Source organism: Aphelocoma coerulescens (genome assembly GCF_041296385.1).
Source record: "Aphelocoma coerulescens isolate FSJ_1873_10779 chromosome W unlocalized genomic scaffold, UR_Acoe_1.0 ChrW_unloc_scaf_1, whole genome shotgun sequence".
Classification (NCBI taxonomy): domain Eukaryota; kingdom Metazoa; phylum Chordata; class Aves; order Passeriformes; family Corvidae; genus Aphelocoma; species Aphelocoma coerulescens.
Window position 1 is genome coordinate 14,479,430 of NW_027184080.1, and position 27,332 is coordinate 14,506,761.

Here is a 27,332-nt window from a genome sequence, read left to right on the forward strand (position 1 = left end):
ATCCACGCAAAAACCCCCTGTAACTATTCCTGAAAAGACCTGCCTTGCTAAATTAGTGTCTTTTAAGTCTTGTGTCCCCAGGATAGAACAACCAATTCATGGAGATAACGGCAGTGGATCTATGGGACTTCCGCAGGCCTTCTGGACTGCAGACATCTCTGACCAAAGGCCACAGATGACATGTACCCTGATCCTGCCGAACGCCCATCCGCCCCAGATTAAGCTTCGAGGTTTGATTGATACGGGTGCTGATGTAACTGTCATCTCCTTCTCTGCGTGGCCTCCCTCATGGCCTTTAGCCCCTGTGGGATTGGCCATCACAGGATTAGGAGGAACCACACAGAGCTATTTAAGTGAACGGCCTGTGGTGGTGAAGGACTCAGAGGGGCACACAGCTACAATTAGGCCTTATGTCACTACCACTTCCCTTAACCTTTGGGGGCGGTACGTGTTGGCAGCTTGGGGGGTATGGATTGGGACAAATTTTTAGTGGGGGTCACTGTGCGTAAGGGCGCACAGTATCCTACACTGCCTTTGCGGTGGCTGACTAACACACCAATCTTTGAACCTCAGTGGCCCCTACCAAAGGAGAAGTTAGATGCCCTTCATCAGCTGGTTCAGGAACAGTTACAACAGGGGCACCTTGAGCCTTCTACTAGTCCCTGGAATACTCCTGTTTTCGTAATTAAGAAGAAATCAGGGAAATGGAGACTGTTGCAGGATCTCCGAAACGTTAATGCAGTAATGGAAGGTATGGGGGCATTGCAGCCTGGCATGCCCTCTCCCACCATGATTCCTATGGGGTGGGACAGACTGATCATTGATTTGAAGGATTGCTTTTTCACAATTCCTTTGCATCCTGATGACAAACCAAAATTTGCCTTTATGTGCCTGCCATTAACAATGCTGAAGCTGCTAAGAGATACCAATGGAAGGTCCTCCCTCAAGGGATGAGGAACAGCCCAATTATCTGTCAGTGGTATGTCACCCAAGTTTTATCCGGAGTCCACGAGCAGTTTCCTGATGCATGCTGCTACCATTACATGGATGATATCCTGGTGGCAGCATCCACCCGGGATGAGCTGCGGAGAATACAGTGTCAGCTGCTCGCTGCTCTGCATGCCTATGGATTAGAGGTAGCTCCAGAGAAAGTTCAACAGCTTCCTCTTTGGAAATATTTAGGAGTGAAAATTTTGGACCAAAATATCCAACGCCAAGAGGTGCAATTCTCGGATTCGATTAAAACCTTGAATGATGCTCAGAAACTACTGGGTGTCATCAATTGGTTACGACCTTATTTAGGTCTAACTGCGAAGCAACTTTCTCCACTTTTTAATATATTAAAGGGGGACCCCGATCTGAATTCACCTCACGAGTTGACTCCGGAAGCGCGACGAGCGCTGCAAGAAGTCTAACGGGCTGTTTCCACTCGTCAGGTTTATTGAGTGGATCCCTCCATTGCTATCACTGTTTTCATTACTATTCCAGACCTCCATCCTACAGGTATCATTTGCCAGTGGAATGCACAATGGCCTGATCCTTTGCATATCCTAGAATGGGTCTTTTTGCCTCATCAGCCAAAAAGGACCGCAACCACGGTGTTTGAATTGGTCGCTTCTCTGATAATCAAATACCGTCAGTGATGTTTGCAACTGATGGCGGTGGATCCTGCAGTAATTGTCATTCTGATCTCAAGGGAATACTTTGAGTGGAGCCTTATCCATAGTGCTCCTTTGCAAAGCACGCTGCAAAACTTTTCAGGGCAGATCACTTACCATCTGCTCAGCCATAAATTACCGCAGTTAGCAAAATCGACCATACTTTCCTTGTGGCCAAGTGTCGAGTGCCAGTGCAAGAACCCACCGTCTTTATGGATGGTTCTGGGAAAACTGGGAAAGCCATTGTTACCTGGAAGGAGGGATCGGAATGGCAGGTGCTGAAGGGCCATGAGTCAGGCTCTGCTCAGTTAGTTGAGTTAAGGGCTGTTACCATGGCTTTTCAACAATTCTCACAGGATCCTTTGAATTTGGTTACTGACTCTGTTTAAGTTGCAGATATAACCCAACGCTTAGATTGTTCATTTCTGAAGGAGGTGAACAATGCAGCTCTGTTTTCACTATTGCAAACCTTGTACTCTGCAATTCAGGCTCGAATGCATCCATATTACATTCTGCACATTCGAAGCCACACCAATTTACCAGGTTTTCTAACAGAAGGCAATGCCAGGGCCGACATGCTGGCCAACCCTGCGTGGGTAGGGCCTCAGCCTGAAAAAATTGCACAAGCCAAGGCATCGCACGGTTTCTTCCATCAAAGTGCACATACCCTGCAGAAGCAGTTTCATTTAACGCCAACCGAAGCGCGCGACATTGTCAGCGCTTGTGCTGACTGTCACGGGCTCACTGTGCCTTTGCCACTGGGGGTAAACCCCAGAGGGCTAAAAGCCTTGCAGATTTGGCAAATGGATGTAATGCACATCCCCGAATTTGGCCGGCTTAAATATGTGCACGTGTCTATTGACACTTTCTCCTCAGCTATGTGGGCTTCTGCTCACACTGGAGAGAAGGGCCGTGATGTCATTGCCCATTGGAAACTGGCTTTCTCGGTCCTGGGCGTGCTGACTATTGTGAAGACTGATAATGGTCCTGCCTACGCCTCGGAGAAGACGCGGCAGTTCTTGCACCTATGGGGTGTAGACCATACCTTTGGTATCCCACATTCTCCTACTGGCCAAGCCATTGTCGAACGCACTCGTGGCACTTTGAAGTGTGTTTTGGAAAAACAAAAAGGGGGAATGCATGGAGAAACCTCACAGAGCCAGCTAGAAAAAGCTTTGTATACAATTAATCACCTTACAGTACCACAAAATTCAAATAATCCTGTTATTCTGAATCATTTTCTCTCATTGCAATCTTCAGGCGAGACACAACTGCCCCGGGCAAAAGTCTGGGTACAGAATTTACTCACTAACCAGTGGGAAGGCCCGCATGAGCTTATCGTTTGGGGTCGTGGGTATGCTTGCGTTTCCACAGATACTGGGGTACGGTGGCTACCTGCAAAATGTGTTTGCCCTGACCTACGGCACCAGAGGCAGAACAGGCAGCCTCCAAACGATGACCAGAATGCAGACCATCCAAATGGTGACCAGAATGTAGATCATCAGCCTAATGACTCTTCTGATGATGACCCGGATGGCAACTGTCAGGTGGATGGCCCTTCCACAAGCAGAGACTGAACTTTAAATTACTTGTTATGGAGTCAGATAGTTAAAGCCCTTAAGGCTATATTTAGAATTAATAACTGATGCAAATTCTATTTAGGATTAATACCTACTAGAATTGTTATCTTATAAAACAAAAAGGGGGAATTGTGGATACAAATATTGCTGCTAGCAAGAATTTTTCTTGCTTCTTTCCAGTCCTGTGAGATACTTTTCTCTCTCATGGAAGATATTAGTAGAGTTCTATAAACTATGAACACCTGCAACCTTATAGAACTATGTTTATGGTACAGTAGGAAAATATTTTGACAATGGATGTTTTAGGATTTTAGCCAATCACCCCAAGGGATGGCTTATCCTTTGATCAATTAGACTATGAAGAAAAAAGTCTATAAAAGAGTTTGTAAAATAATTAAATCAATCAATCTTGCTGCACAATTCCTGCCTGTTGGATCTCTCTTCTCCTCCCTACCACTGCGGAACACCATGATAAATACCTCCCTTTATTCCCTTACTCCTGTCTAGTCTCTCTTTTTAGGTGGCCTCTCAAGGCATCAGTTCGATTCTCAGAAGAAACTGAGAGGGCCCTCAGTTTCCCTCGAGTTCGCAGGCTCGGAGGAGAAAATGATAGTAAAGGGGAAGCCCGATGTCCTCCTCTTTCCATCTCCCTTCCCCTTTCTGGTGATGGTGGGGGAGAAAGTTCATTCCCCTCCCCACTTCCACCCCCCCATCCACCCCAGGTGGGCTGACAAAGTCCTCAATTCTCTCCTCAGGCTGCTTATTTTGATATTTGAAACAGTGTTTTCCTATGGAACAAGCCGAGCAACATCGCGTCAGTTTTCTTATCCCCCATTCCAAATTCTCTTTCTCTACAGTTAAAACAAAAGAGTCTCTTGGAGCTAAATTAATACCACTTTCTTTTTGCCACTCAGAGTGGTCCCTGAGTTTAAGAAACATGTCCATGTAAAGCACTTCATTCCATTTTCCTCTCTATGTAAAAACAAGATGAGCTGTAATAAAGTATTATAAAGTATTATAGTTTAACATTCCATTCTCTGGCCATTTCTCTCCCCCCCCCAAAGTTTATAAAGCGGCCACCACAAATTACAGTACCTGATAAGAGTCTTTTTATTAACAGTTGTCCCTGGTGCCCCCCCGATTTCCTTCCAGTGGGCTAGTATGCACCCTAAGGGGCTTTTAGCCACTAAATCTTGGCTTTCTTTGTTTCCCATTTTACTCTCCTTTTGCTTTGCTCCTCTCCAGCTGCTCCCCTCGTGCAGCTATGGAAACACAAATGAGAGCTCCCACTCACTTCGCACTTATTTGTGCATCTCAGTCGTGTCTTTTGCTCTCACACAATCATTTCGGGACTCGCTTCACTCATCCCTGGCCATTCCCCTCATGGGATAACGGAAACACAGGTTAGAGCTCCCCATTTGCCTCATGATCAGTTGCACGTCTCAGTCACTCACACTTTCATTCACTCTCACCAATACAAAAAAAAAATAGAATTACAAAGCACTTTGCAGAGGTGTAATAGTAAAGAAAGGGGGAGAAAAGATAGCGTTATTGCTTTTAGCACCCCAACAGAGGTCAAAGGTAGGAAAGGGTTGTTTTCAAAAACAACTTTATTTGATTGAAGAAGGGAACCCTCCCATAAGCCTCTTTATTATTGAATTAAGGCAATTAAATACAGTCCCTGTAATAATTCTAGTATTTCCTTGTTTACCATCTCATTCAACAGTGATTCTTGGAGTATATATACTGCCTGTTCCTCAGAAATTCCTTCTTCCAAATTAAACCGATTTAATTCCTTCCTGCAGAGTACACTACGCGGTCTAACAGAAAAGTCACCAAAGATTTTGTCCTTCCGGCAGCCTGGACAAAACCAACAAATCCTCTCTTTTGTGTCAAATCTGCCAGTGAAACCATACTGCCTACAAAAGATGCATAGGAATATCAGATGGCATTCTCCACACAACCCACACAATGAAGGGGACAGTCCTTCCTCTTCCCCCTCCACAACCTCAGCCAGGCTTTCCTCTACTGACATTTAACACACACAGGGGGTGGCGGCAGACAGTTTGAAGCAAGTATAGATAAAGTAAATCACAAGGCTTAATAAAATTGCCAGTTCAATCCCTAACCCAAATTCGGACCACAACATAAATGCAGTTTGAGGAAACAGAAGTATGTGAAATGCAAAGGCAATATCCAACAGAATAATGAAATAGAAAATAAAAAATTATTGCTAAGACTGCTCCAATACCAGCATCATACAAGGTAGAGAAAGTTGATTAATACATTCAAATCAAAAGTCATATAAGCGAAGCGACCTTATTTATGTTAAAAAGGTGGGGGAAAAAGTCAGAACTTGTTATCAACAAAACACACAATTTTCCAAATTTCTGCAAAGAGGGACCCGATGTGTCCCTCCCCCCCAGGGGCTCAAACCACACTCCCCGTGTATATCTTAAAAGGTGCTAGTAACCCAATAAACCAATATCCAGTGCACGGTTTACGGAGTGTATTACTTTGACTAGTCAGGTTACAACCAGGTAAAGGGTGCTTAAAGTTTGCATACCTTAATGTCAGGATCTTGTCCGTCCCCGCGATGATCCACCGGAGCACGGGTGGTCTATCCGGAGAAGTCTCCAGAGGCACCTTCTAGACCATCCCGGCTTCGGAGGGTCCCACAGCCAGACGGAGTCACTCCTGGCTGGCTGGCCAAACTGATTCAAAGGAATCTACTCCACAGTAAGGTACTGTAAAGTAAAGCACACCTTTATTGGCCTGGCTGGGGGGAGCATGCAGGGGTTAACACCTCCATGTGCATGTCTGTCTGCCATGCTCATCTTACAGAGGTTATTTATATATTTACAAGTTCGGCATCCACCCTTGTTTTGTTCATTTATCTAAAAGTTACAGTCTTAAGGGGTTGGGGTCTTACATAACTTGTGGGTTCCTTATCTTAGGGTTGCAAATATGGCATGCTATTCTTATCTAATACATTCATCACATGCCTATTTTGCTAATACACACTTAATTTTGCTATTTCACACTTTGTTGCTATTTTAGTTATACTCCATCTGTAATCATGCATTGATTATGTTCCTATTCTCTTATTACATTTTTCTACTCTTTCTGACAGTTCTTCTATTTGTCATTAAAATGGCAGTTAGCATGCGTCTTCCTTCTTATCACTTAGCCCATAGGGGCTAAGCCCTTGTTCTGCAGAAAAGTGGTTAGCCAAACCCATTAGCTCGCATTCCTTTCCCTTATCATCTTAGTCCACTCGGGTTTGTTTTTTTCAAGAGCAGTTAGCATTAGGCATAGCACCTAGTATTCACTTATCATCATAGCCCCTTCCAGGGCTAGGCTTCTTGTCTTGCAAAAGCAGTTGCCATCAAGCATAGCAGCCAACACCCAACTTTTATTAATCTATACTTTATACTAAGGTGCTTATGTCAAAGGAGTCCTGTGTTTCAGAACAGACCCAAGTTTGTAGTATCACCTTGCAAATAGTTTAAATATTTCATTGCTCTAAAACAGAGGAAAGACCTGTGAAAAGGAAATATATAAAAGCACCAATATACAAAACACACATATTTATCCCTCACTTCAAAGGAGATTTATCTTTAAATAATCTTGGTATTGTTACCAAACAAGTTCTATTTCTTTAAAAAGGAGTCTATGCAGTAGTGGGGGAAAATGTAAATATTGGGACCTAAACAACAAGAAGGGAGATTTAATCTGTGAAACAAATAGTGGCTGACGGGCAAACTCTGGGTGATGTCCATGTATTAGAAAAACAATTAAAGTTAGCACTTGACATGCTTTGGTGCTCTCAGACTTGGGAGAGGAAGTTAAAGCCTGGAAGAAAGATATTGCTGAGAACTGGACACCAGGAATGCAGAATTTATAGACTACAAGGACATTTTACAGAAACCAGAGATAAGGAAGAAACTAAAAAAGACAATTCAGCAATTGTAGTGAAACTCTCCCTATCTGGGGAAAGGATAATAAAAAGACAAATAATGTGGACTAATTAGCAGGAGAAGCAAGAAATCATTAACCAGTAGAAGATAGAATTCTAATCTGTAGGAGAACTATGTAACTTGTAGCCAATGAACACTAATTCCTTTGTTTGCTAAAGTGTATATATAGTTAAAAGTTTTTATAACTGGTGTACATTATAGGTGGATTGATCCCTCATGTACCTCAGCGCTGAATACAGCAATGCCAACTTTCTAACCTAACAAACTGGTTGGAGAGTTTATTTCCTGACTTTTTGTCATGGGTTAGCAAGCATAGTCCCAGAAGTGATGTTCTTGCTAAGGGGTGCTTACAGCTTCCTCTGTGACCTGATAGAACCTATCAGCTGGCCAGTTTGAATATGGACAATTCTTTAAGTCACTTAAAGTTGTGACCGCCTCTGTGATCCACACTTAAGAAAAGAAAACCCTGAGGCAGAGGCTCGGTCTCATTTCCGGTGCTGGGACCGGTGGCTGCGGGCCCTGTGGGGGGGCCGGCAGGCCCCGTCCAAGCCCTGCTCGGGCCAGGCCGGGCTGGGCCACAGCCATCCTGGAGCCAATGGACCCTGTTCCATCCGTGGAATGCCCCCCCCATCCCTGCTGTGGGCAGACAGAGCAGCTCGGCTTCCCCCCTCCCTCCAGTGCGGCCAAGATTCAGCTAAAGCTGCACTGCTGTCCTGCAGAGATCATGTGACCAACAGCGATAAGCTTCATTCCAGCTGCAAGGCCTAGGTGAGATTAACCCTTTTATTGCTGTGAAGAGCTGAAAACCTGAGGGAAGAGAAAGAGGAGATGCTTAAAGCTGAAAGTCTGTTGTGAAGCTATGATATATCAGAGTACTCGTCGTAATTTCATGAAGGCATGGGGGGTGGAGTGTTCAACTCATAAGCAAAAGCACCTGCGCTGAGATAGGCAGATGCTGACGCAGCTGTAATTTCATGAGGAGTTTGAACAGGGAGAGATGGAAGCGATGAGGACTTTTGCTCCAAATGGGAAAGGAGAAGACCTCTGTTCCTAGAGATGCTCCCAGAGATAGTCCTAAAGATGAAGATGAGGAAGACCCTTTGCTCCCAGGGAAGAAGGGCCTCTGTTCTTAGAGATGAAATGCTCCCAGCGATGGGTGAAGAGAACTTTTGTTTCTGAACGGCTCAACCTTAAAATTGTACCCCAGTAATTTCAAGAGTGGACCCTCGAAAGCAGTTGTGGGAAAAGCTGCAAGTTGGGGGGAAGGGACTCGCATGCGAGCAGAGAACCAACCCGGGCGGCTGTCTCGTTGTCATAATGCTTTCATAGCATGGACAAGAGAGACTCCTCTTCTTAAATGGACTGAACAAGGTTATTATGGAAGTGGTAAACAGACTGAACATCTGAAGGGTTGTCTTTTCACATTGTCACTTGGAGAAGGGAGAAAGGTGGGGGGAGGAGAAGTGTTCTGAAGGTGTGGTATGATTTTTTTTTTCTTCTTTTAGGTCTGTTAATCAACTTCTTTATATTCTTTCAAGTTTGGTGCCTGCTTTGAGTTTCTCCTAATTCTTATCTCACAGAAGGTAAACAGTAATGAGTATTTTGGACCAAACCACTACGCTTTTGGTGACAGTATGGCTACTTTTAACTTGTATTTTAAAAAGCCTAAGATTTATCAGCTACACTTCCCTATTTAGGGAAAAAACCCAAATTCTTTCCATAACTGTTTACATTTTATAAAAAACTCATCAGTCAGTTTGTGCTATACCTTCCCCAGTGGCTCAGCATTGCTATACTTACACCAGTGCTATTTTCATGCCACTAGGTAAGAAGACTATAAAAGCTCAAGACACCAAGCTGAAGGTCTTAGCTCTACAATGCTATTCAGCACAGTACTACAAGTACTTCTGACTCATAACACTATTTTCTCACAAGATCATATATAGGCTACACTCAGTATGATCAAAATTTTTAACCAGAATGTATAAAGAATTTTCAATATACATGTAACTGGCACTATCTATGGTTTGTAATTTGCTGATCTTTCAACATCATTGGCAGTCTTCAGCAATAGCCATGAACTAACAAGGCAAGGAGATGGCATGTCAGATTGGGCACAAATCCAAACCCCATTTGCAGCCCTGGCAGCAGCCAGGCATCCCAGTGTTGCTGCTGGAGAAGCCTCAGCTCCCACTGCCCATGTTATTCTTGTTTTGGGGTTGAGACATGACCATCTCCACATCTCTCAACCAGGCACTTTTCCAGATCACTACATTCACTTACAGTCAGGTCATTAAGGAAATTTCCCAGTCTGACCATTGACCCGAGACTTTCACTGCTGTGACTGAAGCCCCTTCACAGCAGGTTGTTCCAGTGAACCGATGGGTGCCCTACTTGACTCCCTACACACACCACACACAGTCAGACCAGGTTCCCTCACTGGCTCCACCCCAGGTTTCCCATTGCAGAGTCTCAGACCTCTGCTTCCTTTAAGTAATTTAATCATGGTGCAGTGACACAATAACAGCTGGCACTGGTGCCTCTGGAGAGGGACCCTGAACAAAGGAATCCCTGGACTTTTACTACAGTCTGTGCACCTGTTCCAGTGGTGATTTTGGGTCTGGGGTCTTCTTGTTGTTCATTGGCTTCTGCAGGGTCTCTGGGTGATTGATGGGCCAGCGCCACAGGTCTACTTGCCCTTAGTTCGGCAAAGGGTCAGTGCCTGATCATGGCTCGTTGCCTGGGGCTCCAACCATTTCCCCCACCCAGGGCACACCTTGCAGCTTGCACTGCACCTACACACCGACCTACCGGCCCTAGGTGTATTCCTCAACAAGGTGAACACCGATTGATCTAGTCTGCTTCCTCTCCCTCTATCACACCCATCATTCTTGAGCAACAGATAGGATTTCTACACTGCTGCTTTTCTTCTGAAGACATGGGATGGGAACCATCTTGATAGGAAAGATGGGTGCTAATGTCTTTACAAACGACTCGATGGGTGAGGGTCTTTAGGAGAAATGGGTGTTAATGTCTTCGAAATGGGTCTTAATGTCTCTACAAACATCAAGCTGCACAAATTTGTTACAGAACCTAGACAATTTGAACACCTGAACTTTAGGGTAATAGGACAAATGGGTCCGCGCAAAGTCTATTGCAGAACCCAGATGGCCTGAACTTCTGAACTTTGGGGGGAAATGACAATACATGTTCAAGGGGGAATATGTGGTAGGAGGTTTGGGAAGGCTGTACCTTCCTAGTACCTCAGCCAATAGGGAAAGGAAGAGGGCAACATGCAACCAGGAGTTTAGGATAAAAGGAGGCTGTGCCCTCCAAAACCTTGAGAGAGACCCCACGGGGTATGCCCTAGTGGAATCTGTCCCTTTATTTGAATAAAGTTGCAGGACTCCTCTGTCTTCTTTGTGGACACTGGCTTTTCATAGCGTGGCTTTTCCACACAATCTGAACAAGCAACAGGACTGCAGAAGGGAGCTGCCTTAGGAGCTGTGAAATGAAGTCCTAGCAATACCTGGCAAGTAGATCTGAAGGGTCAACCCAAAGGCAGCGGCCTCACTTGGGGTGCAGTGCGGCCCCAAACAAGCACAAGGCTTCAGGAGATGGACAGTTTGGCTGGGGAGAGGAACATGGGCAGTCCTGAATTTAATCACTGCAGTGCAGTTTGGTATCATGACCAAATCCCTCTCCCCAATTCTAAACTGAGGATAAGTGTTACTGTGATAAATGAGTGAATGATAAATGTCTTTCGCATATATGATTTTAACATTTATAAGTGATAATGTACTATGTAGAAAGTGTTAAAGTAAAATATAGTTAAGTAAAACAAGATTAGGGTAAATTGTAACTTGGAAATAGTTGTAGTATGTTGGGAAAAGTAGTAATAAACACATGGTAATAAATGTCCTTTAAGTTGAGAAACTACAGAGGCAGAAATCAGGACATCTTAAAGAAATGAAGATAAACCGCATGCATCACAGGAAGTCTGTTATCTCATCAAAACTCACACCTCCCAAGGAAACTGTCAACTACAAATTAGTTGGAGGCTGAGGAGGCACTGGAGGGGGGGGGGGGGGGTGCCTGCCTTCAATTCTGAAGCTATCCAGAGGACCGAGGCGGCATCATGCTGGTGGAAGGGGGCAGAGACCAGAGGGGGGAAAGTTGAGTGAAATTACTTTCTGGGCTTAATGAATATGTAACAGTTTAAAGAAGTACTTAAGTTCATGGTAAAATGAATGGAGCGGAGCCTCTGGCAATATTGCTAAGCCCCCCAGCGCTGTGATATGCCTTTGTTCTACTAATAAATGTTCAATATTATGCTGCTAAAAATTCAGCTCTTGAATTCATTTTTCTCATTACTTATGCACTTTAAAGGGATGTTATGAGGATAAATTAGTTCCCATTTGAACTATGAAAGAGAAATCACTGTATACTAAATATTAAAACCTGTAATTAAACTGTGTCACTTTATAGACACTAACAGATTAATCTCCATTCCTTCCACCTCTGGCTTTGTTAACTTCTGTCATGACTGGTTTTTAAAATAGGTTTAACATCATGCATTTACAGTTAAATACAATAAGTAAAGTATTTCCACTCAGTATATAGATACAGCCATACATACATACTCCTGCTCTTTTACTAAAATTCCTAAATTGCAATCTTAGTAATAAAAGCAGAAATACCATGCACAATTTTTTTGTAACACTGAACACCCAAATACATTTTGAAAACAGGGTAAAAGACTTTTATATTTATGGCCATAGCAGGTTACATGTTAAATATAATCAACTCCCAAGTTATAAGAAGCATCATTTAAAACAAAATTAAGGACTTTGATCATTACATTAGGAATTTTAAAAGCAACTACTTTCAAACTGAGCAGCCACATTCAAGAACTAGTGTCACATATAAAGAACGTAATCTTGAAAAGTAAATAGAAGCAAAAAGGGGGATTGACTAAAATAAGCAAAGAATAGCCTATATTGAAAATTACTCAGGGTAGAATAGTAAATTCAATAAGCCAAAATAAGATTTGATAAGGCAAAGTGCTGAGTCCTGCACTTGGGTCACAACAACCCTATGCAGTGCTACAGGCTGGGGGAAGAGTGGCTGGACCTAGGGTTGCTGATAAACAGCTGGCTGAACATTAACTAGCAGTGTGCCCACATGGCCAAGAAGGCCAATGGCATCCTGGCCTGTATCAGCAATAGTGTGTAGATACAAAAATGCTGCTAGAGAGGATTTTCTTGCTATTTTCTAAGTCCGTGAGAGACTTTTCACTCTCACAGAAGAGGTAGCAGAGTATGTAAACAACCAAGCCACCTGCAACCTTGAAAAGTCTTGTTTATGGTATAGTAGAAAAATATTTTGACAATGGATGTTTTAGGATTTTAGCCAATCACCCCCAAGGGGTGGCTGATCCTTGTCCAATTAGACTATGAAGAAAAAAGTCTATAAAAGAGTTTGTAAAATAATTAAATCAATCAATCTTGCTGCACAATTCCTGCCTGCTGGATCTTCTCTCCTCCTCCTCCCTATGGCTGCGGGATACGGTGATATACCCTAGGGCCCAGGCCTGCGGTAATAATAGTGTGGCCAGCAAGACCAGGGAAGAGATTGTCCCTCTGTACTTGGCACTGGTGAGGCTGCACATCAAATCCTGTGTTCAGTTCTAGACCCCTCACTAGAAGAAAGATATTGAGGTGCTGGAGTGTGTCCAGAGAAGGGCAATGGAGCTGTGGAAGGGTCCAGAGAGTAAGTCCTATCAGGAGCAGCTGAAGGAGCTGGGGGTGTTTAGTCAGAGAAAAGGAAGTTCGGGGGGACCTTCTCGCTCTCTACCTGACAGGAGGTTCTAGCAAGGTGGGGGTAGGTGTCTTTTCCCAGGCAAATAGCAACAGGACAAGAGGACATGGCCTCAAGCTGTGCCAGGGGAGGTTCAGGTTGGACATCAGAAAGAATTTCTCCGTGGAAAGTGTCATACATGAAATCCCTATTTGTGCTTGGTCTTTGCATATTAAGTGCTTTAATTAATTAATTTTGAGTTAAATATTTTTAAATTGAATGCTAAAATTAACCCATCAGCCCAGGTACAAAAATCAAGTTCCATTATCAGTGTTTTCAATTGTTCAAAGTAGTTTATTAAGAGAGAGTTGCATCCTTCCCAGTTAAGATTCCCAACTTAATGCTCCCTTTTCAAACTTCAAACCACTTGTACACCATAAGAGTTATCTTTCCTGTGTTTACTGTATATTTTACAAGTGGTTTAAGATGTGTTGGATGTATTTTAATATTTTTTTTAGGTGTTTTTACTTGTACTTTGGTTCCAAGGCAAATTTCAAAAACCCCAGTTCTAACAGCCAGCCCCATAGCCATTACCCTTTAGGCAAGCTCCATGGCAACCTGAATTTTAATGAAGGCATTGTAGCACCCTTATCTCAACTAGTACCACCCCTCTGACAACGATGAGCCATTGGTGGACAGAGATAATCTGTCAAAGGGAAAACACCAATCACTTTAAACCGAAGGGGCGGGCTGTGGGCAGGCTGTGGGCGGACTGGGGCAGAGCAAAGGCACTATAAAACAACGAGCCAGACAGAGACACGCCCCTTTTTTTTTCTCTTTCCCTGCAGGCTGGGGTAGACATCAGTGCTGGGAAAGCCCTACTCCTATTAAGGAGCCTTTAGTAATTTTTTGCTTTTGGATCAGCCAAAAGCCAGCCTAGCACTGTAAGTCCTTTTTCTCTACCTGAGGTCCAGTGCTGTTTCAGCCAGAAGATCTCAAATCCCTGCGCTCCTGGGGTATACCATCTATCGAGCCATAGGATCCCAAATTTTTATATTTTTCTAATTTCTGTAATTTTTTTCGCTTTTCTGTTTTCAATAAAATTATTTTAATTTTTTTTTTTTAACTAAGAGTTGTTCCATTTCTCACAGAAAGGGTTGTCAAGCATTGGAATGGGCTGCCCAGGGAGGTTGTGGAGTCACCATCCCTGGAGGTGTTCAAGAAACAAGCGGACTTGACACTTAGTGCTATGGTCTAGTTGACAAGTTTGAGATCATTCAAAGGCTGGACTCTATGATCTCAGAGGTCTTTGCCAACCTTAATGATTCTGTGATTCTAAATTTTTGTTAATATAAGGGCAGAACATAGCATCTTCAAAGTAAACCACTTCCCTGGTCCTTATTTTGGAAGTATCACAAGAGTTGTTTTAATCTTCAGATGAAACCATGCCACATTATTTACTCAGCCATGCTTAATTTTTTGAACTTAATTTTATAAAAATCTTATGAATTTAAGTATACAAGTGAAATGTAGATTAATAAATTTTTATTAAATATAATCTCATGGCAGAATCAAGAAGATATGGGAAAACAATTGCAACTAAAAGCATGTGTACTATGGAAAGATCAAATGGTCAGAGCTAGAAACCAATAATGTATGTTGATTCACAACAGAATAGTAACTGATTTTATAAACTTAGTGTGTTCAGAATTATTCTAAATAGCATTTATATAGAAACAAAGCTGATAAAATTACTTATTACAAAATATTATGCCTTTTATTCCCCAAATGATTCAAAGTTTGGACATAAGTAATTTCATCTTGTGTTTCATTTCATAACTCTTGGGTAAAATATAACAACTGTTCAGTAGTGCATAGCATTAAACAGAAACTACTGTGAAGCAGACAGTGCTAATACGAGAAAATGTAAAGAAAGAACTGGTGTGATGGTTTTGACTGAGAGTGTTAATTTTTTCCACAGTAGCTTCTATGGGTGTATTGGGTTTGCATGACCAGGTTTTGGTAGTGGGGAAGCTACAGGGATGGCTTCTGTGAGAAGCTGTCAGAAGCTTCCCCCATGTCCATCAGAGCCAGTGCCAGTCGGCTCCAAGATAAACCCCCTGCTGCCCAAGGCTGAGCCCATCAGTGAAAGCGGTAGCACCTCTGTGATAACATATTTAAGAAAGGGAAAGAAATAACTGCACAGAAGCAATTGCAGCCAGCATAGAGAGGAATGAGAATATGTGAGAGGGAAAACTATGCAGACACCAAGGTCAGTGGAGAAGGAGGGGGAGGGGGTGCTCCAGGTGCCAAAGCTGAGATTCCCCTGCAGCCCATGGTGAAGACCATGGTGAGGCAGCTGTGCCCCTGCAACCCATGGAAGTCCACAGGGGTGCAGAGGTCCACCTGCAGCCCACAGAGGAGCCCCATGCTGGAGGAGGTAGATGTGCCTAAAGGAGGCTGTGATCCTGTGGGAAGCCCCTGCTGGAGCAGGGTCCTGGCAGGACCTGTGACCCCGTGGAGAGTGAAGCCCATGCTGGAGCAGGTTTGGTGGCAGGACATGTGACCCTGTGGGGGACCTACACTGGAGCAGCCTGTTCCTGAAGGACTGCACCACGTGGAAGGGTCCTATATTGGAGCAGTTTGTGAAGAACCGTACATTGTCAAAATTGGAATCACATTGGAGAAGGTTGTGGAGAACTGTTTCCTGTGGGAGAGTGAGCTGGTAGAAAAGTAAACCAGTGGGAGAAATGAACCCCACTCAATTACCTTAAGAGATATTTTGGGTCAGAGTTACTATTTAATAGAGAGATTATAATAAATGCAATGATACACAGAAAACTGGCTTAAACCCACAAAGAGTACAACCTGGCACCCTGTTGGTCAGGGTGATGGTCACAGTCCTATCAAGTGGTGGTTGCACTCCTGTTGAAGTGATGGTTACAGTCAAAAGCAGTGGTCCTGTGGAAGTTTTGGTCCTCCTCTGGATCTGTCGAGTGGTGGTGATGTCCCAAATCCCCAAAAACAGAGATTATATATGCTTAGGTTCAGGTGGAAATGCTCAGTACCTCCCCCAGGGCAGGGAGTTTCAAAATGGAATGATGTAATACTGTGAGTCATTGCAGTTGCCTATTTTGCTGGTGCCTATGAGTCCATTACGGCCCATTAGCAGAGGTGACCACCTCAGGATAGGTGTGGCTGTGCTGGTGCTTCCCCCGAGGAAGTTATCACAGCTGAGTCATTGGTGTGAAGAAAAAGAAACACTACCCCACCTTGCAGGGTTGCCTCTTTTTCCTTATCTCATTTAACATCCATCTTGTAGCCTGAGGTGTCAAGTGTGCACTGGGCAGCTACTGCAAATGACCCATCATTAACAGTCAGATATGAGGTAGACAGGAGTCGAATACACCTTTTGGTTACACCCACATACTGCTAAACTGGCACTCTACTCCTGTAACCAGGACAGAGGGACCCCACATTGGAGCAGGGGAAGAGTGTGAGGAGTCCTCCCCCTGAGGAGAAAGCAGTGGCAGAAACATGTGATGAACTGACCACAACACCATAATGTAAACACCATAAAAATTACAAAGTAATTAGGTTGGAAGGGACTTCAGGAGGTCACACTCCTGAGTGCCACAAAAAAAATAATATCAAAAACCAGCGAGGGAATGAAACAAAAGAACAAGCATCAAACTTACCATGGACTTGATTGATTTCTGAATTCTGAGAAAGAATTTCATCTGCTAATTTCTGAGCAGTTGGCAAAACTTCTGTGTGGTGCACTGTGATCAAATACTGTACAAATTTTTGTAGTTGGTCTCTGTTCATTTGAAACAGTGTCTCTGAAATGGGAAGATGAAGTTTGACCTGATCTGGTTTGCGGATCCGGTATAAAGAGAGTGCCACAACGTGGGCACAGTAAAATATGTCCTTGTTTCCACAGCTACAGGTAACTGAGGTAATCTTGCAACGATCAAAGCTGATAGCTACATTGCAAACAGTTTCTGGCTCTGATTGCATTGCAGGGTCTGTCACAGTGCCACTCAAGTGGAAACCTGTGAAGGGAAAAAAAGGAGGGCTTACATTCTTAAATAAAATACCATATCTCATTATGGATAACCTTTAATTAAGCAAAAGTCATCATGTATTTCTGAGAAAGAATATATCTCAAAGAACTTGCTTTAATTACAAATATGATGAACCCTTTCTGTCATACCCTTTTTATATCAAATAAAATCAAAAGGAGCTGGTTTACAAGCCCTCTTTGCCATTCCATCACAACATTCATAAAAGTTTGATAGTAAGAAAAAGTTACTTGGTAAATGATAGCTGCAGAAGCAGAGTTGCATCCAATTAAGACCAAGGTGAAACTACCAGTAGTTAAGCAAGCTGGCAGCAATTTTCCAAACCTCACACCAGAGTCTGCACCTACCAGCAAATTTACCCATTCTCTCAATAAGAGGAAAGTAGTTGCACTCTAGTAGCACACAAACACTGGGCCTAATCTCAACTCTGCCACCAATTCACTGACACAAGTCACTTAACCTCATTGCTTTCACCTCTCCCACCACTGAGCTGATGCTAAAGCTCATCATCAACCCAAGCAATCTGGTAGGGCAGGTATGTTTGGGTAGCTCTTGGGAAATGGAAACTGCTGCAGTTACCAATACACAGGATATCAGATTTATAATAGTGAATGAGACATGCACACACTGTTTCAGAAGTGTGCATTTCCACTTGGCATGATAAAGCACAAGGCAAAAGAACTGGGTTTTCTTTTTATTTAACATATGGTATACCATAAGAAAGATTTTCACTTCAGCCACTACTCTACAAAGCACCCTGTTGAACCAAGGTCTCAAACGCTGTTCTCTGAAGATCAGATCTGAACCCATCTCTGTTTTTCTATGGTGGCCGGTGAACCTACATTACAAGGGACAAAGAGAGTCCGCTGGTGGGACAAGTCCCTAGTACCAAAAGAACCTCCTCAGGTTAGGGTGATCAGAAAGGCCTCTCTCAGGATGCATTGTTCTGTTATGTTAATCTACCCGAGTTCTGCTTCCCTGGTTGGCCCATGGCCTCCCCACCTCCTTGTTACCTTATATGTCCCATGCCTTAGAAGGTTCTCCCCTCCCTGTTCTCCCCATTGGCCTTTGCCTCTCACCACTCCCCCAGAGCTTCCCCATTGGTCCCTGGCACTCGCTCCACTCCCATACTTAACCCTGAGCTTTCCATTGTTCTGGGTCTTTGCCCCTAGAACCCTTCACAGTGTGGAAGCAATAATCTGCTCCTGTGGAACTCCACGCAAAGACCCTTCCTGCCTCTTTGCTGTCGACTTGTATTACTGAAGCTATCCGTGCGTTTCTGCGTGCACGCGTGTATATAGCTGGTCCTGCTAAGCGGCTTTGCTTTGGAAGTGCCTTTTAGAGATTGCTACGCCTCGTGCTCCAGCACAGAAGCTACAGAGCCAGAGAGATAGCAATATTTTCCCAACATGAAGGCCTAGCTTTGGCTCTCAATACTTTATCACTGCAGAATTTGGGTGTTTCTTTTGGATTTTATGTAAACATTACATTGATTTTTGGTTCAAGCATTTAGTCAGAGGTATAGCTACAAAGCAATACAAACAAATTACATATTATCAGTATTAAACTTGAACAGACTGCACACATAAAATCTGGAATGGATATTACAAGTAAGGTGCTATACGTTAACTACTTATAATGGAAATAATATAAAGCCACACTCCCTCAAAGTCCAAAACTGATTTAGTATTCTTTTATTTAAAAAAAAAAAAAAGTGTGTTGTAGGAAGCAGTATCACATGAAAATTAGGTGGAAAAAGAGAAATATATACATCACTCTAGTCCAAAATATTGCATCTCAAATTGTTTTTAAGAAACTCTTCAATCTACTGGAAATTAAGAGGAAAATCTAATTATTTCCATTTGTTTATGCTGTGCATTTCAGAGCAGGTTGTGCAGTCAGTATCACTGTTTGGATTTCGTTCAGCTACAGAAATTTGATAGTCTACCCTGTTTATCAGTTAAAGTAGTTGGAGTTGAAGAGGCAGTAAGCTGTAAAGTGCAGAGATGAAGGGGGGGAGGACAAAGAAGCCCAGGCATACTTGGCATTCTTGCTCTTGGCTCCACTCAACACTTATACAGAGAAGGGGAAGGCAATTGCCTCTTGAATAATGAACTCCTTCCTCTGCCTTTCCCTTTGGTTTTTAAGTAATCATAGCATGCTCCCATGAGTGCCCTCTCTCAATAAAGAGGCATTGTTAAAACTTATCCAGCTCTATTTCAGGTGAATTTCCAGTAAAGGATAGATGTATTGGTGGTCTCAAGGAAATTGTATAGGAGATACCTTTTTTTAATATCACTTTCCTATGAAGCATATATCAAAGTGTCTCATCTATGACCTGAGGAAAAGTGTAACCCTTGAACACTCAAAAAGGGCCTGATCCTACTCCTTTCTGCTCTTAGTAAGTAGCTGTATTGGGTCTGGTTGAGCTGAAGTTCATTTTCCCATAGCAGCCCTCCCAGTGCTATGCTTTGCATTGGTAGACAGGTGTTCATAACACACCAGTGTTTTGGCTACTGCTGAGCTGCGCTGGCACAGCATCAGCGCTGTCTCTCCAACATTCTGTCTCATCAATAGAATGGGGGTGGGTAAGATCCTAGGAGGGCACACAACTAGGCCAGCTGATCCAAATTAATCAAGGGGATATTCCATACCATATGACATCAGTTCAGATATAAAAGCTAAGGGAAGGAGGAGGAAGGGGGTTATTCGTTATTTATGTTTGCCTTTTGGAGCAACCGCTTCCCAGGAAGTGTCCGAACATTGCTTGCTGATGGGAAGTAGAGAATAAAATTGTTTTTTCCTTTTGGTTGTGTGCATGCAACCTTTTGCTTTAGCAAACTGCCTTATCTCAATGTACTAGTTGTTTTCCATCTTATTTTCTCTCCTCTGTCCAGCTGGGAAGGGGACTGATAGAGCAGCTTGGTGGGCACCTGGTGTCCAACCAAGGTTAACCCACCACAGCCCTTTTTGGTGCCCAACATAGGGTGAGACAAAAGCAGTTATATATCTATTGCATGCTATAGTAATGGTAGTTATTAAATAGCAAGCTCCTGTGCAGGACATGGAGTTTGTCAGATGCACTGCTTATCTCTTTATTTTGCTGAGCTTGGGAACATGTTAATACAATCACTGGCTCTGTACTTTGTCTTTCCATTGATGGCCTTGCTGTGCAGGGGGAGCTGTCTTGCAGAGAGGATGAGGGAATACATCTCCCTCTCCCTGCCTGAGATTGATGTGAATGCTTTTATAATGCAGGTTCCCACAGTCCTTGTTCATCATTACATGAGCTGTTGCATACTATCAATTAATACTGTTAGCATACTATGGGGTTTGTGGAAACTGGTGTCATCCTGGTGTAAGAGTGTTGCCTGGAATAAAACACAAGTCTTTTCAAAACAGTATTAAAATGATAATATAAAAGAAAATCTTTAATTGAAAGCCTTCAAGGTGCACAATATGGAGATATGCACAGGTGATACAGTATTTCCACAATTTTATAAGGTTAGTTGATTAGTATACCTATCAAATATTGTCCAATTAGAAGAGCAGTTGGTTAGGTAATTTTCCCCCAGGTTCTGTCCCACTGAAGCCCTCCCCCCCCCCCCCATCTTTTAGCCCTACGCTTTATTGTGTCTATGATATATAGTGCAAAACAGTGTCCTTGCTAGACTAAAGGCAAAACTAAACAGAATTTCAAGAATGTATTAGTAAGGGTTTGATAAACTATGGGAGAGGGCAGGAATAGTACTAGAAATTATAACTATGTATTAACAGTCTACAAAGTTACAAATATATGAAAAATATATAAAAAGCTAAAAATCTTCAGGCATCAAGAGAAAATAGATTTTAGGTGAGGAGATATTGAAATGTGTCCTGAAGTGGCTGGCCCCTGGGTGGCAGGGTATGTGGAATCACCTCCCATTACCTGGGACTTTGCACCTGAACAGGGGATCAACCCTGACAAACTGACCTGTCACCTGATAGAAGGGTGCCTTGCCTACCCCAATGAAAACCAGAAGCTCCTTGCCCTGTACTGGGGCCTGGCCTGTGCCTATCAAGCCACAGTTCAGTACTCTCAGAGGACTGTAGTTGAGGCAGGAACCCAAACTGCATTTGAGGACACTATGGTTGAGATAGGGACCCAAACAACCACTACAGTCATCGCCCCAGTAGTGAAAAAGAAAAATGGATAAGGAGAAAGACAGGTCCAGAGGAGGAGGAGGAGGAAGAAGAAGAAGAATCAGGAAATCAGGAGAGGAGGGGTCAGATCAAGAGGCCAGTCCTTCAAGAAAGAAATTGAAAGGAGTGAGATAAATCAAACAGGAAACTGAAGTTACCCAGTCCCCGACCTCATGAGAACTTCGAGACTTGCGAAAAGATTGCAGCTGCCAGCCAGGTGAGTGGATTTCTACCTGGTTGCTTTGATGCTGGAATAACAGGGCTGACAGTTAGCACTTAGAAGGACATGAAGCCAAGCAGCTGGGATCCCTTGATAGAAATCAGGGAATTGAAAGAGGAATTGGAAAAGAGGAATCAATTTGCAGTCTCTAGAGACAGCTCCTCTCAAGCATGAGGGCAAGATATTCAATTAAGGAAGATCTTTTGGACTTTCCAGGAAAGTGGACCATTGCAGATAAAGGTATCTAGTACTTGAGAGAATTAGTAGTGCTGGAAGTAATCTAAAGTGATCTAAAAAAATTATAATATCCCTTAAAATCCAGAGGATGTCTCTTGCACACAGGCCATGTGGAGAGGAAGGTGATTCAAAGTGCCTCTGCATCATATTCCAACAGCTTGGCAGCAATGTATGACCACAAAATGAATACATCAACTGTAGAGATAGTGTCTTTCTGGCTCCACAACTTTGAAGATAGTCTTTGTACTTCCACATCCCTATGGCCCATCGCCTCGGCTGTCAGGAGCAGCCCAAGAGATCAGTCGTCTCCTGCCCCAGTCAGAGGGAAAAGAAGAGCCAAGCACAGGCCATGTGGTGCACTTTGGTTCTTTCTGTGTGACCAGGGGGAGGATGGGAGGAAGTGGGATGGTGAAACCACATTTAAGCTAGAAGGGAAGAGAGCTGTTAAGAGGGGGCCACCCAAGAAGGCTGTCAGTGTAGTTGCTGTAGAGACACAAGATCAGTGATCTTCCAGACACAGAAGGACTGAAATCACCTCCCTGGATCCTGGTGAGGGGACTTCAGGTCTGGCACTGCAAGGATCAGATAGTGAATACTTTGACCAGGAATTGGAATAGAGGGTCCCTGTCTTTGGCCAGGAGGAGGAAAGGGGTGACCAGGCATACTGGACTGTGTGGATTCAATGGCCTGCCACATCAGATCTACAGAAGTACAAGGCTTTGGTAGACACGGGTGCACAGTGATGCCATCGGGGTATAGGGGCACAGAACCCATCTGGATCTCTGGAGTGACGGGAGGATGTTAGGAGTTGTCTGTATTGTAGGGTGAGTGGAGCTTAACAGGGGACAAGTGGCAAAAGCACCCCATTGTGACTGGGCCAGAGGCCCCTTGTATCCAATGGCATCAACTACGTCTGGAGAGGGTACTTCAAGGATCCAAAGGGGTACTGTGGCAGGACGTCCCCCCTCTCTCATGGCTGGGGCATTTGGAAGAGATAACTCAGGCCAGATTAATAGCCCAGCAAGGAGCCAGAGAGCCCAACAGGAGGTCACCTCCAGGCTCCTGAGAGTCTGAGACCAAGCCCCGAGTACACATCTTGGTATGAAAGCAGATGTGGAAAGAGATAAAGGAAAATAAACATCGGTGACCAAAAGACATGGTTCTTATGTCTATAAAAGCCCACACAAATTATCACAGAGCAGAAGTCTCTTACACACTCCTCGGAAAGGTGTGAGAAGATTTCTCCCTGGAGCCTTGGACACAACTCCAGGTCCCTTTCCTTGGGAATTGAGAGAGAGGATTTTTCGATGTGTACTCCATCAAGATTGGATGGCAAGAAACATTGAATCCTAAGTTATACTATTTCTCAGCTAGCTGTAAATTTAATGATATCTTTAACTCCGCATGTATAATACTAGTATTGTCTTTTTGTCTTATCCCTGTGTATTAATAGTCTATTTTAAGTCTTATGTCTGTTAGTTGTGTCTATTAATAAATAATTCATTTTATAATAGACTGAATCAGACATTATTAAAGAACTTGTGAATGAGAGTGCATTTTTGGGGTGCTGGACACCTCAATAACACGACTGCCTGCTGCCAGAGGCCTGGGCAAAAGCAAGAGCTGATTTAAACCTACATCATCCATTCATAACAGGTGCCAATAGGCTTTTGGATTAGCTACTGTGAACCCAGAGAAGATCAAACAGTTATCCACCCTGCCTGGCCTCTCAGGAGATCCCATTGTTGTGCAATTGCTGCAAGTTGAAGACCAGCAGGTGCCAGTTACTACCAGGACAATGTACTGGCAGCAATATTGTACAAACTGATAGCCCTTGACTCTCATTCATGAGCTAATTGATCAACTAGAGAGCCAATGAGTTAACAGACTCACTCGCTTTTTAATAGTCCCATATGGCCAGAGAAAAAGTCTGCTGGAGGGTGGAGGCTAACAGTAGGCTATTGTGGCCTGAACAAAGTGACACCACCACTGAATGCTGCCATAGCAGATATGCTGGAACTACAATATGAACTGGAGTCAAAGGCAGCCGAGTGGTATGCTGCAACTGATATTGCCAATGTGTTTTTCTTGATGCCTTTGGCAGCAGAGTGCAGGCCACAGTTTGCTTTTGTGTTGAGTGTTGTCCAATATACCTGGAATTGACTGCCCCAGGGGTGGAAACACAGTCCTCCCATCTGTCATGAACTAATCCAAACTGTACTGGAACAGGGTGATGCCCCTGAACATCTGATACATCGACAACATCATTGTATGGGGCAACAAGGCAGAAGAAGTGTTTGAGAAGGTTAAAAGAATAATTCAGATTCTTCTGAAAGCTGGGTTTGCCATAAAGAAAAACAAGGTCAAGGGGCCTGCATGGGGGATACTGTTCTTGGGAATAAAATGGCAGGATGGATGCCGTCATGACCCTATGGATGTGGTTAACAAAATAGCAACTATGTCTCTACCGGCTAACAAAAAGGAATCACAAGGTTTCCTAGGCCTTGTGGTGTTCTGGAGAATGCATATTCCAAGTTATAGACAGCTTGTGAGCCCCCTCAATTGAGTGACTACAAAGAAGAACCATTTTGAGCAGGGCCTTGAGCAACAACAGGCCTTTGAGCAGATCAAACAGGAAATAGCTCATTCAGTAGCTCTTGGGCCTTTTCAGAGAGATGTTTTTGTTATTGCTGAGCAGGGCTTACACAGAGCCAAGGCCTTTGCTGCTTTTTGTACTGCCACAGTGGCAAGGGGGCTGGGAATGCATGGGAGGTTGGGAGAAAACTCAGCCAGGACAGGTGACCCCAACTGACCAAAGGGATATTCCAGACCATATGACATCATGCTCAGTATATAAAGAGGGGGGAAGAAGGAGGAAGGGGAGACATTTGGAGTGGTAGCATTTGTCTTCCCAAGTAACTGTTACACATGATGGGGCCCTGCTCTCCTGGAGATGGCTGAACACCTGCCTGCCCATGGGAAGCAGTGAATGAATCCCTTGTTTTGCTTTGCTTGTGTGTGTGGTTTTTGCTTTCCCTATTAAACTGTTTTTATCTCAATCCACAAGTTTTCTCACTTTTACCCCTCCGATTCTCTTCCCCATCCCGCTGCTGGAGGAGTGAACAAGCATCTTGAGTGGGGCTTGGTTGCTGACTGGGATTAAACCATGATAAATGAGTTATCAGATGACGAAAGGGGCCACGCTCCATTTACTGATGGATCCTGTCATGTCGTAGGAAACCATCAGCAGGGAAAACTGCTGTGCGGAGTCCTGCTCCTGCAGGGAAAACTGCTGTGTGCTGAAGGAGAAGGCGAGTTAAGGAAATTTGCAGAAGTGAAAGCCATCCAACAAGCCCCAGAGATTGCTGAACGGGAAAAGTGGCCTGTACTTTATAGTGACTCCTGGTTGGTGGCTAATGCCCTATGGGGTTGGCTAGAGCAATGGAAGAAGAGCAATTGGCAACACAAGGGTAAACCCATCTGGGCTGCTGCATTGTGGTGGGACATTGCTGCATGGGTAGAAAGCATGACTCTGAAGATATGTCATGCAGATGCTCACATGCCCAAAAGTTGTGTCACTGAAGAACATCAGAACAATGAACAGATAGATAAGAATGCCAAAATTGGAATAGCGCAGGTAAACTTAGACTGGGAAGGGAAGGGTGAAATATTTATAGCCCAATGGGCCCACAAAACTGATAAGGACAGTAGAACAGAACAGTCCAGCCTTGGAGAAGTAGATAAAGGATGTAACAGGCAAACAGAAATCATGCAAAATGCAAGCAGGATGCCAGCTCAGCTTTGCAAGGCTGACAAAGCAGAAGTTATGCAAAGCAATGATATTGCACTTACTCAAAAGCGGGGGTCGAGGAACAACCACCTAAAAAGGACACCGGATGTTGAAGACCAACAAAGAAGACCCCAAAGAGCCATATAAGGACTTCTGATAAGAGGTGTTGTGGATGCTGAAAGCTTGATTGCAGAGAAATTTTCCAGCTTTCTGCCAGCATCCTTGTGAGAGTCTTGCTTTCACACACACACTGGCTGGGAACAGGGAGAGGTTTTTGTAAACCAATACCTTATCTTGCAGCTGCAGTTTTGTTATGCAGCTTGTTATGTTACTGACTGGAGAAATATTTTGAAAGGGGTGTTGTAGGGTTTAACCAATCATTCTAAGAGGTGGATGGTCAAAGGACCAATAACCTTATGCCATTCAAGCAAACCAGGTTATATAAACAAGTTTGGAAATTAATAAATAATTCCATTCCCTTCCTCTGGACCAAGTCTATGCTGCTTTTCTCGCTGTCACCGGTACAACAGCGACAGAGCTGTGACTATGTAAAATAAAGCAATACATATAGATCAAGAAAGCGGGGATAGCTAATGAATATGTAATCAGTGTGTGTGATAAAAACTGTTTACCTGATGTTCGGGGCACTCAGTTAGAGGAAGGATCTTCTGAGTTACCAGCATGCTGCAATAAAGAATTCCTGCTTTCTCATATTCAAAACTGTGTTAGAAAGTTTCTATCTGGCTGATTTTGGTATAAAAACATCAGGACATCTAGGAAGGTATACAACATACAGATGGGCTTGTGATCAAGGGGTAGACCTGACCATGGAGGCTATCACACAGGTTATTCACGAATGTGAAATGTGCTGCAATTAAGGGAGCTACGTGAATGAAATCTCCCTGAAATAGAGGGCAGTGGATGGGTTTCCAATATGGTGAGGCCTGGCAAATTGACTACATTGGATCACTGCCATGAACATGCCATGGCAGGAGCTGCATACTCACCATGGTGAAGGCAACTACTGGTTGGCTGGAAACATACCCAGTAAACCATGCTACTGCTCGAAACACCATCTTAGGCCTTAAGAGACATTTTGTGGGGACATGGTACCCCAGAGAGAACTGAGTCAGACAATGGGACTCATTTTAGAAATAACCTTATAAACTCGGGCAAAGAAACATGGCATTGAGTGGATATATCACATCCCTTATCACCCACAAGCTTCTGGAAAGATTGGGAGGTATAATGGGCTGCTGAAGACTATGTTAAGAGCATTAGGCAATGGGGCACGTAAGCATTGGGATACAAATTTAGCAGAAGCCACTTGGCTGCTTAACACCAGAGGATCTGCTAACCACTCTGGTCCAGCCCAAACAAACCCCCTACACATTGTGGGAGAAGATAAGGTCCCCATACTACACATAGGAAAGTGGCTGGAGAAGTCAGTGTGGATTTCTCCTCCCATAGGAAAAGGCAAACCTGTTTGTTGGATTTTCTTTGCCCAAGGACCATGGTGTACTTGGTGGGTAATGCAGAAGGATGGGGAGACCTGGTGTGTGCCTTGAGGAGATTTAACCTTGCGGGAAAATAATCTGTGGTATGACATGTATGTTGCACAAAGTAGCAGAAATGACACGAACTGAGAAAGAGTGAATTTAGTGAGGAACAAGGAGTGCAACAATGACCCAAGCTGGGCCAGTGTCAGCACCCAACAATTGAGTGTGCTGTTTCTCCTGTCCTGTCTCTCCAATATTCTCCCCCACCCCATCAATAGGTTGGGGGTAGGCAAGATCCTGGG

At 43.7% G+C, this 27,332-nt stretch overlaps 1 protein-coding gene across 4 annotated transcripts in view; it reads right to left on the reverse strand.

Moving 5' to 3' along the window:
• The window catches only part of LOC138102790 (zinc finger SWIM domain-containing protein 6-like), a 421,672-nt gene that overhangs the window by 157,203 nt on the left and 237,137 nt on the right, over positions 1-27,332 (reverse strand). For 3 of the 4 annotated variants that reach the window (XM_069000557.1, XM_069000559.1, XM_069000561.1), the window contains exon 2: positions 16,716-17,072. In XM_069000557.1, coding sequence (XP_068856658.1) covers positions 16,716-17,072 — 357 coding nt within the window. Of the gene's footprint in view, positions 1-16,715; positions 17,073-25,593; positions 26,200-27,332 lie in introns of those variants that run through there. The other variant, XM_069000560.1, reaches the window with a different exon arrangement.